Raw genomic sequence first — 12,245 nt, 5'->3', positions numbered from 1 at the left:
AAGAAAATTAACATAAAATTAGCAGACCCAACCATAAAGCCAGTACGTGCCTGACACACACGACACTAATGCACTCATATCTAATACACATGTGAACCTTATTCAATATGTCACATTTGCAATAACATGCTATGTGTACTGTCTATTGCTCTGTGTGTACTGTATATTATTCAGTGACGTTAACTGTATTATTCTATGTATACTGTATATTCTATCACATGTATTGTAATTCTATTGTATTCTATTTCTATTGTAATTCTATGTGTACTGTGTATTCTGTCGTGTGTAGTATCGGTGGCAAATTGTTATTTTTACGATTCAAAAACGCATCTAAGCAAAGTCTAGTTGAATAAATTAATGTTGAGTTTGAGTATACTATCTATTGTAATATGTGTACTGTGTATTTTGTGAAGTGTGTACTGTTTATGTGTATGAGTAGTGCTTGTACTGTCACGTGTACTGTGCATAGTTCTATCTGTACTATATATTACGTCACATGTACATGTCACATGTACTGTAATCTATACTTACAGAGCACCATAGACGCGTTGCCATACCCTAATGCTGTTTCTAGGAACTCTAACGCGAGTAGCGTCCAGTAGTCAGCCGCGAATGACTTGAGTAGCCCGGCCACGCCTACTACCAGTGGCGTTGCTACTATTATTACTTTGCGACCGTATCTATAAACAAATTAAATTAAAAAAACAATTTGAAATTATAATCTACTTAAACATCAAAATATGTTATGTATTTGGAAGTTCCATAATATGTTATTACATAATGTAATGAATTTGTAGTGATGCAATTTGACAAGAAATAAATTGGTTAAAGAAAAGAGTAGTAAAAATATTATATATATAACACTTTTTAAAGTGAAACTTTTATTAATAAACAAGTTTTTAATAAAAATATTTAATAAAGATTTATGAGAAAACGCCATACAATAAAGCACAGAGTCATCAGTTCAACTGTAACACAAACTCACCGATCCGAGATAAAGCCGGACAGTATGAAAGAGAACACCAGTCCAAGATTATGCACCGTGCCAATGAGCGTCGCCTTCCACGGCTGGCAGCCCAGGTTGAACTGAAAGTTTATACAAATACCTAATATTTAATTTATTTTGTAATTTGAAACTATGACTATTATAATATATTCTTTGTATGATTAGTTAGTAAAATATTCTGTACTAGCTTCCGCCCGCGACTCCGTCCGCGTTGATTTTGGTCTTCGCGTGGATGGTTTATTTCTCCATTTTGAACTGGGAAGACGTTTCTCACTAAATTAATATTAGACTTTCAGAATTCACTGTCGCTCGCCACACTGCAACTGGTATCAAAATTCATAAATTATTTCAGTATATTTGCGTGAAAGAGTAACAAACAAACAAACTTTCGCATTCATAATATTAGTAGGATTTTAAGATCTAACTAACGTTCTTAAAACTATAATTATTTTACAAAAAGTCTGTATTTAAATAAATTATTCACCTACTTTAAATGTTTTATTAAATCTTGACAATGGCTTCTAAATAAAATTACTTACATTCTAACACAAATCAACATTTATAATAATACCTACCCATAAATATATTTTATTAAAAACAATCGTATTATTTTCAATTCAATGAACAATAAACTCCATGCATTATAGTAAACATTATATCTGATTACGTAAGATAATCGTGTATTAATTTATCAATAATATATTATAAAATAAGTTATAATGTCCCGCGGTTTGTTTATCAAAGTTATATTTACATAAACTATACATAAATCACTTTTATCACGTTTGTAATTCTTATCTAAGTTATAGCAGACATAATGGCGGGAATATTTAAAAATTGACATTTAACAATGACGGCACTTAAAAAAAAAATCATCCGACTTTTAAAGAAAGAGATTACCTATGAATTTGACATTAGGTAAGTATTTTTTTTTTGTTTGTTTACTTTCGACTGGATGAACAAATTTTGATGATTCTTTTTTTATTTGAAAGCTAAAGCCTTTCTATGAAGGCGGGCGGCTTAGTTTTTTTTTTAATGATTTAAAGGAGTTTGTATGAACGATTCTTATTTACAAGTTCAAACATCTGCAATTATTTTCATTCCTTATTTATGTCAGTGTTGTGGTATAGCCGTGAAAAATATCTAACAGAGGGCATTTGCAATAATATGAGTTTGAATTTGTAAATATTCAGTAGTTACGGAAATAGTTTTAACCAGTTTTATAGAGGACATGGTCAATTTAAATATATTAAAAAACGATAAAAGTCCTTCCTAAAACTCTTCATACTTAATCTACAAGTCCTTCTTAAAACTCTTCACACATTATCTTTAAATTTTATATAAAAGTGTGACGTAAATAAATAATTCTAAAATATATTATATAATATATCATTTGTATAAACCGTGATCATGAAATAATAATAACAACAGCTGTTATGTTAAACTGCATAATAATTATGTTGTAACATTGATGGTCATTAGATTACAATATTTATCTCCTTCACACGAAACAAAGTTGGTATCATATTATTAGGTATTTGTTCATCCATACTAATACGAAAGTAACTCTGTCTGTCTGTCTGTTACTCAATCACGCCATAACTACTGAACCAATTTGCATGAAATTTGGTATAGAGATATTTCGATATCCGAGAAAGACATAGGTTACTTTTTACCCCGGGACATAGGATAGGTTTTATCCCGGAAATCCCACGGGAACGGGAACTATGCGGGTTTTTCTTTGACTGCGCGGGCGAAGCCGCGGGCGGAAAGCTAGTTAGGTTATAATTTAGTACCTATTTAAAATGTGAGTTTATAATATGAAAATTTGTATTTAGAAACAGATATTCAATTTTAAGCGTTGAAATTAAAAAAATAAGCAACCAAATAGCTTCGCTACATATTGAAAACCTTCGTTTTTAAATAAGCCAACCGAGAAAAACATACGAGTTCAACAATAACACGAAAATCACCTAATAACGTACGCAATTTTACACCATTCTATTTTGTTAATTATACGATTTTCCAAACCACTTGCCATTGAACTTGAACCTAGTACTACTAGCTACGTCCCGCAGTTTTACCCGCATTGTCCCGCTCCTATTGGTCGTAGTGTGATGATATAGAGCCTACAGCCTTCATCGATAAATGGATTATCTATCAGTGAAATCATTTTTCTAATCGGACCCATGGTTCCTGGCATAATCGCGTGCAAACAAAACAAACTTGAGCTACTTATATATAAAATATTAGTATATTATCTGCACTTGAACTAAAAAAGTGTCAAACCAATAATTATACTGACCATTCGCTGAAACCTCGTGGCTTTGTGAGAATTCGCTCTGACATGCAAACCTTGACAATGGCCGCATCACATGATAATTGTACGCATTACTTTATGCTAATATAGGGTCAGATTTGTTAACATTGTGCGCGTGCAATAAGGGAAAGGTGTAGAGAAAATTATTTATAACAAGTGGGTGCTCGCGGTTTTGTCTATGATAAAATAAACGGATACAATACGGGTGAATATTGTAGATACAGTAATCTCAAAGAAAACTTAATGAAATATAAATACTGACAGTTTTTTCAGTCAGTTGCTCTCCGCTTCAGTCAGTCAGGTTAATGAAGGGCATTTGTAACTTATGCCAGTGTATTGATATCAAGCAATATTATAATTTTTCTGAAGATTATTACCAAAAAAATATACTCCATAAATTTTTTGTTATTTACTTTTCTCTATCTCCAAGGAATATCTTAATTCACATCATTTTATACTTTTTATAGTTATATTCATGTACCTACATTCAAGAAATACCTACCTATATAATATTTTATCTATCTCGCCAATTCTAGTAATTATTTACGAAACATTCTACTCTACTATCTAAAATTAACTTATTTAAGCATTAACAAGACCACACAAATTATTCACAATATGATATAAACCATACATACCTCAGCAACAACGCTATTATAGTTCTCGTACACGATGTTTTCACAGAACACCCGCGAGGTGTCGCCAGCGCTCCCGTTGCCATGGTAACATGTGGCGCCATCTCGTGTGGGAAAGTCTATCCACGATACTGTTGTATTGTCGAGGGAGGGTTGGATGCAGCTGGAATAAAATGCGAAAATTGTAGAAGTGATAATTTATTATCTTAAATGTTTATGTTATAAAATTCCTATACTGAGATAAAGTGATAGTGATTAGTGGGTAAGCAATCTTCATCAAGCATTTTGAATTAAACGAATTTTTTGATTACTTGCAAGGCCTCTTGGAAAAAGGAATGCCAATAAAACAATAAAAATAATAGTGAGGGTAGTTGGGTCAAATATTTTGCCCAAATATAAGGCCGGAGTAAAAAGGCAGAGTTTGTTGATTTTAACTCATACGGCAGCTACATTTTGAAAAGTATCAACATAGTAATAATAAGCTAAATAGGTAAGTAAGTAGCTATTATAATTTTAATTAGTAACATTTATAATGCCGGGGCGCGAACTGTTTAGTTTTCTTTCAACAACACGTTTAATTTAGTTTTAGTAATTATTATTAATGGATGTTTTTTATCAAGTTACTTTTACATCTAATGTTTTAAAAGGTATAATGTGAGCATTTAGTCTATGAAAACATAATCTTAAACGGTAGGTCACGTGCTGCTAGCAAATCTGGACGGGTTGCTTGTCATGGGTGTACACATAGAGTCTTAAAAATTCATCTATTTAAAAAAAAACTGCGTCTGGAATTTTATAAGTATTTTTTACGTATTCAGCGCATGCAAAACTATAACCTCATATGAGCTTAGTATACCAACAGTGGGACACCCTGTATATAGGTATACAACAAGTGCCTACAAACATTTTTTTTTTGTTTAAACTGTGTTAAAATCAGCATAACATAATATTATAATAATATTGAATGTTTTGAATAAATCGCCAATAAACCACGCTTGATAAAACCATTAATGTTATTATAAAGAATCATGAATCAACTCATACTTTCTGCGAAAATCAAATATTTTTGTTAACGCATATTAACTGTTTTCTCTTGGAATGTAAACGTCACGTGTTTCTTAATTAAACATAGATAACTCTAACAATGTTATTATAAAGAGGAAAGATTTGTATGTTTGTAACGAATTTGCTAAAAAAGTATCTACGGAACAAATTTGGATGAAATTTTACAGATACATACAAAGATATACATCATAATAGCATAATATGAGCAGTTATATTGATATTTGATTTGGTCACGGGTTCTTCCACGAGTAAAACCGCGCGGGACAGTTATATTTGAAACACAAAGGTGACTGATGGGCTGACTAACTGGACTATTAACGCATAGCCCAATCTTCTGTCGCAATCCGGCTGAAATTTGGCATGCAGATAGCCTTTATGATGTAGGCATCGAGCTAAAAAGAAGGAGGGGGATGAAAAGGGGATAAAATAGGGGATGAAAGTATTATGACCACTAGGGCGAAGCTTCGGGCAACAGCTAGTACATAATTTATGCAAGTAACACGAGTACGACATAATCGTAAAGAGAGATAAACAAAGATAGCCCGGCGAGTGACCCGCACTTGACAGCACTGGCGATATGTTTGCATCTTTACTACTGGTCCTTCGAGGATACGTGCTTTCGTATAGTTCGATCAAAAAGTTTAGTTAGATGTGTGTTATGTTTTTCTATAGATATTAATTTGCATAAAGTTTCGTGAAATTCTGTGAAATCGTGAGATACTATCCTTGGTACTATTGTACCTATTTCATTAAAATTTATAAAAAAGTCTTGAATCTTGATATTTAAAGTTTGGATATAAATATTACTAGATAACGCCATTTTCAACAGCATTTGTATAAATTCCGTAGGTACAAACGAAAAAAACAATGAATAACCACAGAACCATAGGACAGTTTTTTGGCATATTATGATATATAATGTAGTTAGTTAGATATAAGTTACAGATTATGTAATATTGACATGATTTTAAAAGAGCAACTATGGAGTTTCTTGCCGGTTCTTCTCCATAGATACTGCTTTCTGAATCGGTGGTAAATGTTAAAAATACTTATGTAATAATAATGCCTTCCGAATGCTGTTGAAACTGCCACGCTTCTGCAGCGCCTCCGGGATGTTCGCTCAAGCACACACATCGGATTTCTGGGCCGTCATTCGCAAAAAAACAGCTTCTCTTTTAATGAGAGTGCGGGGCAGTTCCAACAGCATTATAAGGACCATCGCGGAGGATGTAAGTGCGCCAATCATGGGACACTTTGTGCGTACACTTGTTGCGTCAAAGCGACATGTCTACGCGTAGAGTGTCCTATGGTGGATTTAGTTTTTAGTTTTTAGATGTAATTTTACTAACATTAATACTTAGGTTTATTTTTTTACTAACAAATGGATCTGCGATATCCGAATTTTTGATGCTAAATAAATAAAATAATGACGATTCGAAAGTGCTACTAAAAGTAGTCTAATTAAATGAATAAATGTTTGAGTTTGAGTTTGAAATAGTTTCTGGTGCTATTGAAGTCGGAAAATTCAATGGTTGTGAATCTTCTACTTTTTTTTATAAAACAGTCAATTTATAAGCATCTCGACCCTGATCTAGCACAAACATAGAAAAACGAAAAAATATTTAAACACGCAATTCTTCAATAATTAACAATTAACGAAAGTACCCATAACACGTGTTACGATAATAATTCATTAATTGCATAGTAGTTACATACATTTTGAAACAATATGACATAATTCAGATAGTTTACAATTTAACGCACGTTAAACCTGAAGATTGTAATGGAGAAAAATAATCGTAAAATTACTTAGATGTTCCATTTTATGGATTTAGAATTTTCCTTTAATGTTTTTTCGTCTGTGTGAGGCTATACTTTACTTATTACTATTGTTGTTATAGTAAAAACAAATAAAAATGAATACTTTATTTCATAATTCTTGAATCAAGTCTTTATGTACCTAGTAAATTGTCTTATTTAATCTTTTTATAAAAGACACAGAAGTCAGATCTTGGCTTTCGCGCGCATAATATTTATCTTATTAGGAGACAGGAAAATTTACTCAAACACATTATTTAAATCAACGTTTAAATCCCTTCAGCGGGTCACTGAATTGTTTCAAATTGACTCACGCATTTCTAATATTAGCATGAAACAAAAGATTTGTTCATCCTGTGCTGTAAGTGAAATCTTATGAGTCATTTGTTATCATAAGATTTCAAGTCATTTGAAAATAATTTAATTCGTCACTGTCATCAGCTGTGTGGTCAAAACAAACATTCATCTGGAATATTAATACTGGGCGTAGAATTTAACAAAATCCTTTCTTGAAGGATGCCTACATATTCACAGTAGCTATCTGCATGCCAAATTTCAGCCCGATCGGTCTAGTAATGTACCTACTGTATGGAGCCCGTGCGTTAAAAGATCAGTTAGTCAGTCACTCACCTTTGCATTTATTTATAATATTTGGGCTAATATTGTTTATTTTTTGTCAGTATACCAATCCCAAACTTAATTTTAATTGAAGTCGTATTGCCTCCTTAAAACTAATTGTATTCCATCATATCCATCATATTTTACTACACCAAGAATTCAAATTAAAAAGATTTATCAATTATAATAATAAAAACAAACGAAAACTCACCGAAAGGGCACATCAGCGGCCGTGAACACATAGTTAAAGTTGCACATCATGAGGAAGGAGTCCCTGAAGGCGAGCAGCATGAGCAGCAACAGCTGGTACTTGCCGAAGCTGCCCAGTTCACTCAGAATACCATCCAGGTTGAACCCCTCTGTGCTTTGTTCTGACATCTGTTCGATATTATAATATTATGGTAGTCGTCAATAATTTTTGCTAGTGTACTACTGTATAGTACTTGTACTAATCGACAAATGCTTGTACAGCTGTACTACAGATAATAATATAATACTGCTCGGTTTCCGCCCGCGGCTTCGCCCGCGTTTTCAAAGAAAACCCGCATAATTCACGCTCCCGTCGGATTTCCGGGTTAAAACCTATTCTATGTGTTAATCCAAGTTACCCTCTATATGTGTGCTTAATTTCATTGTTATCGGTTCAGTAGTATTTGTGTGAAAGAGTAACAAACACACACATACACATCCATCCTCACACACTTTTGCATTTATAATATTAGTAGCTACAGAAGTGTTGAAAAGTTTGTTACGATTTTACCATAAAAAAATGATTTACCGCATAAAAAATATTTAGCTTATAAAGATTTCCTTTCTTAAGATTAGAAAGAAAATCTTTACCTATTAATTATAGGCTATATAGGACAAGGCTAGATAGGACAATTTGGTATGAATTCAAATAATTATTATTAGGTACCTACCCATTGAGATAGTACTACGTATGGAGGAGACACCACGAACAAAATCTGTGCGCCAACTTACCGATGAAAGTTATTCCTTTGCACTTTTCCGTATTTTTGTATGATGCGTTTCACTTTAAAACAAATAAAAAATGAGCGTGCAGTTACGCCATATGGCGTATGTTGAGCGGAACATAAGTGATGTAGGCGGTGTCGTCTCCATATGAACATCTCAATGTACCTACCTAGGTATTTTAAAATTTAAGTTACAAATTGTCCTAACTAGCATAAAATTCCACTCATTTAAATACACGATTTATAATTAAAAAGAAAAACAATTGTCAGTAAAATTGTACAGATTAGAACACAATACTACATTACATGATTAGCGCATGTAACATTCATAACATAACACTTATATAAGTCCATTGTATTGACCAAAGGGCATCAGAGTAAACTTTCCTTTAAAATGGTTTATTTGCGATCTACATTGTAATATTGTTATGACGTAGAGACATAATTTATTAGTTGCCATAGAAATGAGAAAAAATAATAACCGACGATGTCGTACCTCTTAGTTTTTTTTTTCAGAATTTTTCAGAACGTTTCAATATATCTACCTACCTACCTACCTATTATTAACTACCTATAACAAAGTTGTGAACAATAATATTTATCTGATCTATTTTAGTTAAATATGTAAGTATTTTAGGCATACTAAGCATAAAAATTTACTGATAAAAAAATGAACCATTTAGCAATACATACGTGCTACATATACACATCATTTATAAAATAAAACATACCAACTGTGTAGTATCGAATTTTTTATAAGCATAATATGTTTACTATATAATTTATGTCAATCTTTCTATTTCACCTTGCATCTCTTTTTAGAAGCGCCCTAAAAATATGATCGAAGATTTTCAATCCTTGTTATGTTAATAAATGACCGATCATAATGTATTGTAAAACATTGTTTGTTTTGATCGTAGTTAATAATATTAAGGGCGATGACTCAGCTCAATAGCAATGCTTATTATAGAGCATTATAACGAAGATTGTCGTAGCAATTTCTAAATAACAGATTGTTTTTCACAGCAAAATAGGTACGGTTTTCATTTTATGAAAAACATACGATTAGACATTTCTATCAAGTCAGTCTTACAAATAGAACAAGAACATTTGTAAAAAACTATTGTTGAATAATATATACTAAATGCTAAAAATTTGCCATAGTTGACGATTCTAGTAGTTTAGACTTATGGTGATTGCTACGATCTGTTCCCAGCCAATGTCCCGCTAGATGGCGCTGAATTCTACATTTCTAGTTTATTTGAGTTTTTGCGTAATTGGAAAAGATTAAGGTCGTAGGAATAGTCATGGCGATTACTGAATATTATATTTTATTTAAATATGTCATATCATTGCCTTAAAATCCACCCAATTCGGTAAAACCATGCGTTTTAACATCTGTCATTGCATACAGGGTCGTTTACACACACAGACGTATACAAAAATGATAAAGATTGAACTCTAGATGGCGTGAATGTAAAACAAGTTTGGCGTGTATGTATTTGAGTAGTTAGTAGCATATTATATTCTGAATTTCTGATCCATGCCTATTCACTCAAAACTACCTAATAACACTAATGATTTGTAACAGTAAATTATTTCAATAGGTAGGTATTTGAACATTTCCCAACAAGACGTAAGAATAATTATTCGTAGGTATACAAGATACAATAACAAATCTAATACACTATTTATTATTTTATTATTTACTAGCGGTCCGCCCCGGCTTCGCCCGTGGTACATGTTTACGTTTTCTCTCCATAAGAAGTAAGAACCATCCTCGTACTTCAAGGAATATAATAAAAAAAGAATTATCGAAATCGGTTCAGCCGTTCTCGAGTTACCTATGCGCTTACCAACACATTTTGCGATTCATTTTTATATTAGACTAGCGGTCCGCCCCGGCTTCGCCCGTGGTACATGTTTACGTTTTCTCTACATAAGAACCATCCTCGTACTTCAAGGAATATAATAAAAAAAGAATTATCGAAATCGGTTCAGCCGTTCTCGAGTTATGCGCTTACCAACACATTTTGCGATTCATTTATATATATATAAGATTATGTGAAAATAACCAGGAAGGTGAAAAACATATTTACGAAAACATAGTAACATAATATGGCTGTCGCTACAATAATTATATTTCAATTTTATCTTTTTATACCTAGTAGAACTGGCCGACGAATAAAAAAAATCGTATTAGAATACAATATATTACGGAACAAAAAAAGGATTGTAACTGAATTAGGTAGGTATGTTTGTTTCTGGGCGCACCGTTTTCGACGACGCGACGCGACGCGCGACGTAAGCGTATAGGTATAGGTACCTACTTTGCTAAAACAAACTAATAAAATTGTGTGTGTCTGAAAATTCGGAAAAGCATATTTTGCAAGTTTGTGATTACTTTGATAGTTTACCGATTTATAATAATTGTAATTGTAATTGTATAATATATAATTTGCAATGTGGTGTTTCATAAAAATCACGGGCCAATTTTTTGTTTTGAATCCCACCGAAAATATAATTGCGTTATTAGAATAATTAATTACTATACCTACCCACGATCAATTATTACAATATAGTCTCAAATGCATACTAGAGAAATATTGCAATTTGATTCAATTAAAATGCATAGCATACAAAAATAAATTCACAACACAAGAAATTCCGCGCGCAAATCATAGCGCGTGTCAATGAAATCAAGAATGTTTTATATCAAGCCGACGCGGACGAGCGACGACGCGACGCCGAACAAAAGTACCTACGACGGACGACCACGCTTCGAGTTGCCAAACACACAGCCAAACAACAATAATGAGTAATAAATTGTTTACAAAAAAAACAAGTTTTCCATTTTTCTGTATGAGTAGACAGAACTTCAAAACGCCACCTGCTACGGTTTATATTATGAACGATGGTTATAAAAATAAAAGTTATATTTGTTGGTGTAAACTATTTTATTGATCAATAATTTTGGAATTTAAAACTGTCAACATTGATTACAATAAAACGCAGTTTTATTTTATTACACTATTGTTTTTTTATCAAAACATGTATTTGAAGTACCATATAATATTATGCTGATCCAAGCATTTTCACTCAAAACTAATATCACTAATGATTTGTAAAAGTAAATTATTTCAATATACATTTCATAACCAACAAGTAAGAATAATTATTATTATTCCTACCTACAACAACAAACCTAAAACACTATTTACTATGGGAAAATAACCAGGAAGGTGAAAAACATTATATTATTATTTACGATTTCGACGCACTCGACTTTTAGTAAAATATAGTAGGTAAACATAATATTATGGTTTTGATTTTTGCTACTAGTATAAGAAAACTGCGTGTTCAAACTACTTGTTTGTCTGTCTGAAAATTCGGAAGTACTTTGGTAGTTTACCGATTTATAATAATATTGTATATATCGTTGTTTAAAAAATATTCAAACACAATAAAATATGATATACTGATTTATCACTGGTTTCAGTGATGAACTGATGAGTCAATGTTAGCCACTATACTTTCGTCATACGTGTGTTATGTGTATGATTGATGTGATTTGCAACGTGGTGATATTTCAGAAAAATCACGGGTCAAATTGTCCCACCGAAAATATAACTGCGTTATAAGAATAACTATACCTACGATAAATTATACATAATACAATATAGTCTCAAATGCATACTAGTGAAATATTTTATTTGAATCAATAAAATAAAAAAAAAATAAAAAATAATAATAATACAAAAATAAATTCACAACACAAGAAAATCCGCGCGCAAATCATAGCGCGTGAC

The 12,245-nt window shown here is 32.1% G+C and overlaps 1 protein-coding gene across 2 annotated transcripts in view; it reads right to left on the bottom strand.

Annotated features, from left to right (window-relative positions):
- The window catches only part of LOC123696657 (organic cation transporter protein-like), a 36,485-nt gene that overhangs the window by 7,275 nt on the left and 16,965 nt on the right, over nucleotides 1-12,245 (bottom strand). For both annotated transcript variants that reach the window (XM_045642991.1, XM_045642990.1), the window contains exons 2-5: nucleotides 7,674-7,840; nucleotides 3,965-4,124; nucleotides 986-1,086; nucleotides 532-680 (exon numbers count right to left, since the gene is read on the bottom strand). In XM_045642991.1, the coding sequence (XP_045498947.1) occupies nucleotides 532-680; nucleotides 986-1,086; nucleotides 3,965-4,124; nucleotides 7,674-7,840 (577 nt within the window). The remainder of the gene's footprint in view (nucleotides 1-531; nucleotides 681-985; nucleotides 1,087-3,964; nucleotides 4,125-7,673; nucleotides 7,841-12,245) is intronic.

Source organism: Colias croceus, chromosome 13 (genome assembly GCF_905220415.1).
Source record: "Colias croceus chromosome 13, ilColCroc2.1".
NCBI classification, from domain to species: domain Eukaryota; kingdom Metazoa; phylum Arthropoda; class Insecta; order Lepidoptera; family Pieridae; genus Colias; species Colias croceus.
The sequence above is the reverse complement of the archived record's forward strand: the minus strand, read 5'-3'. Positions and strand labels throughout refer to the sequence as shown.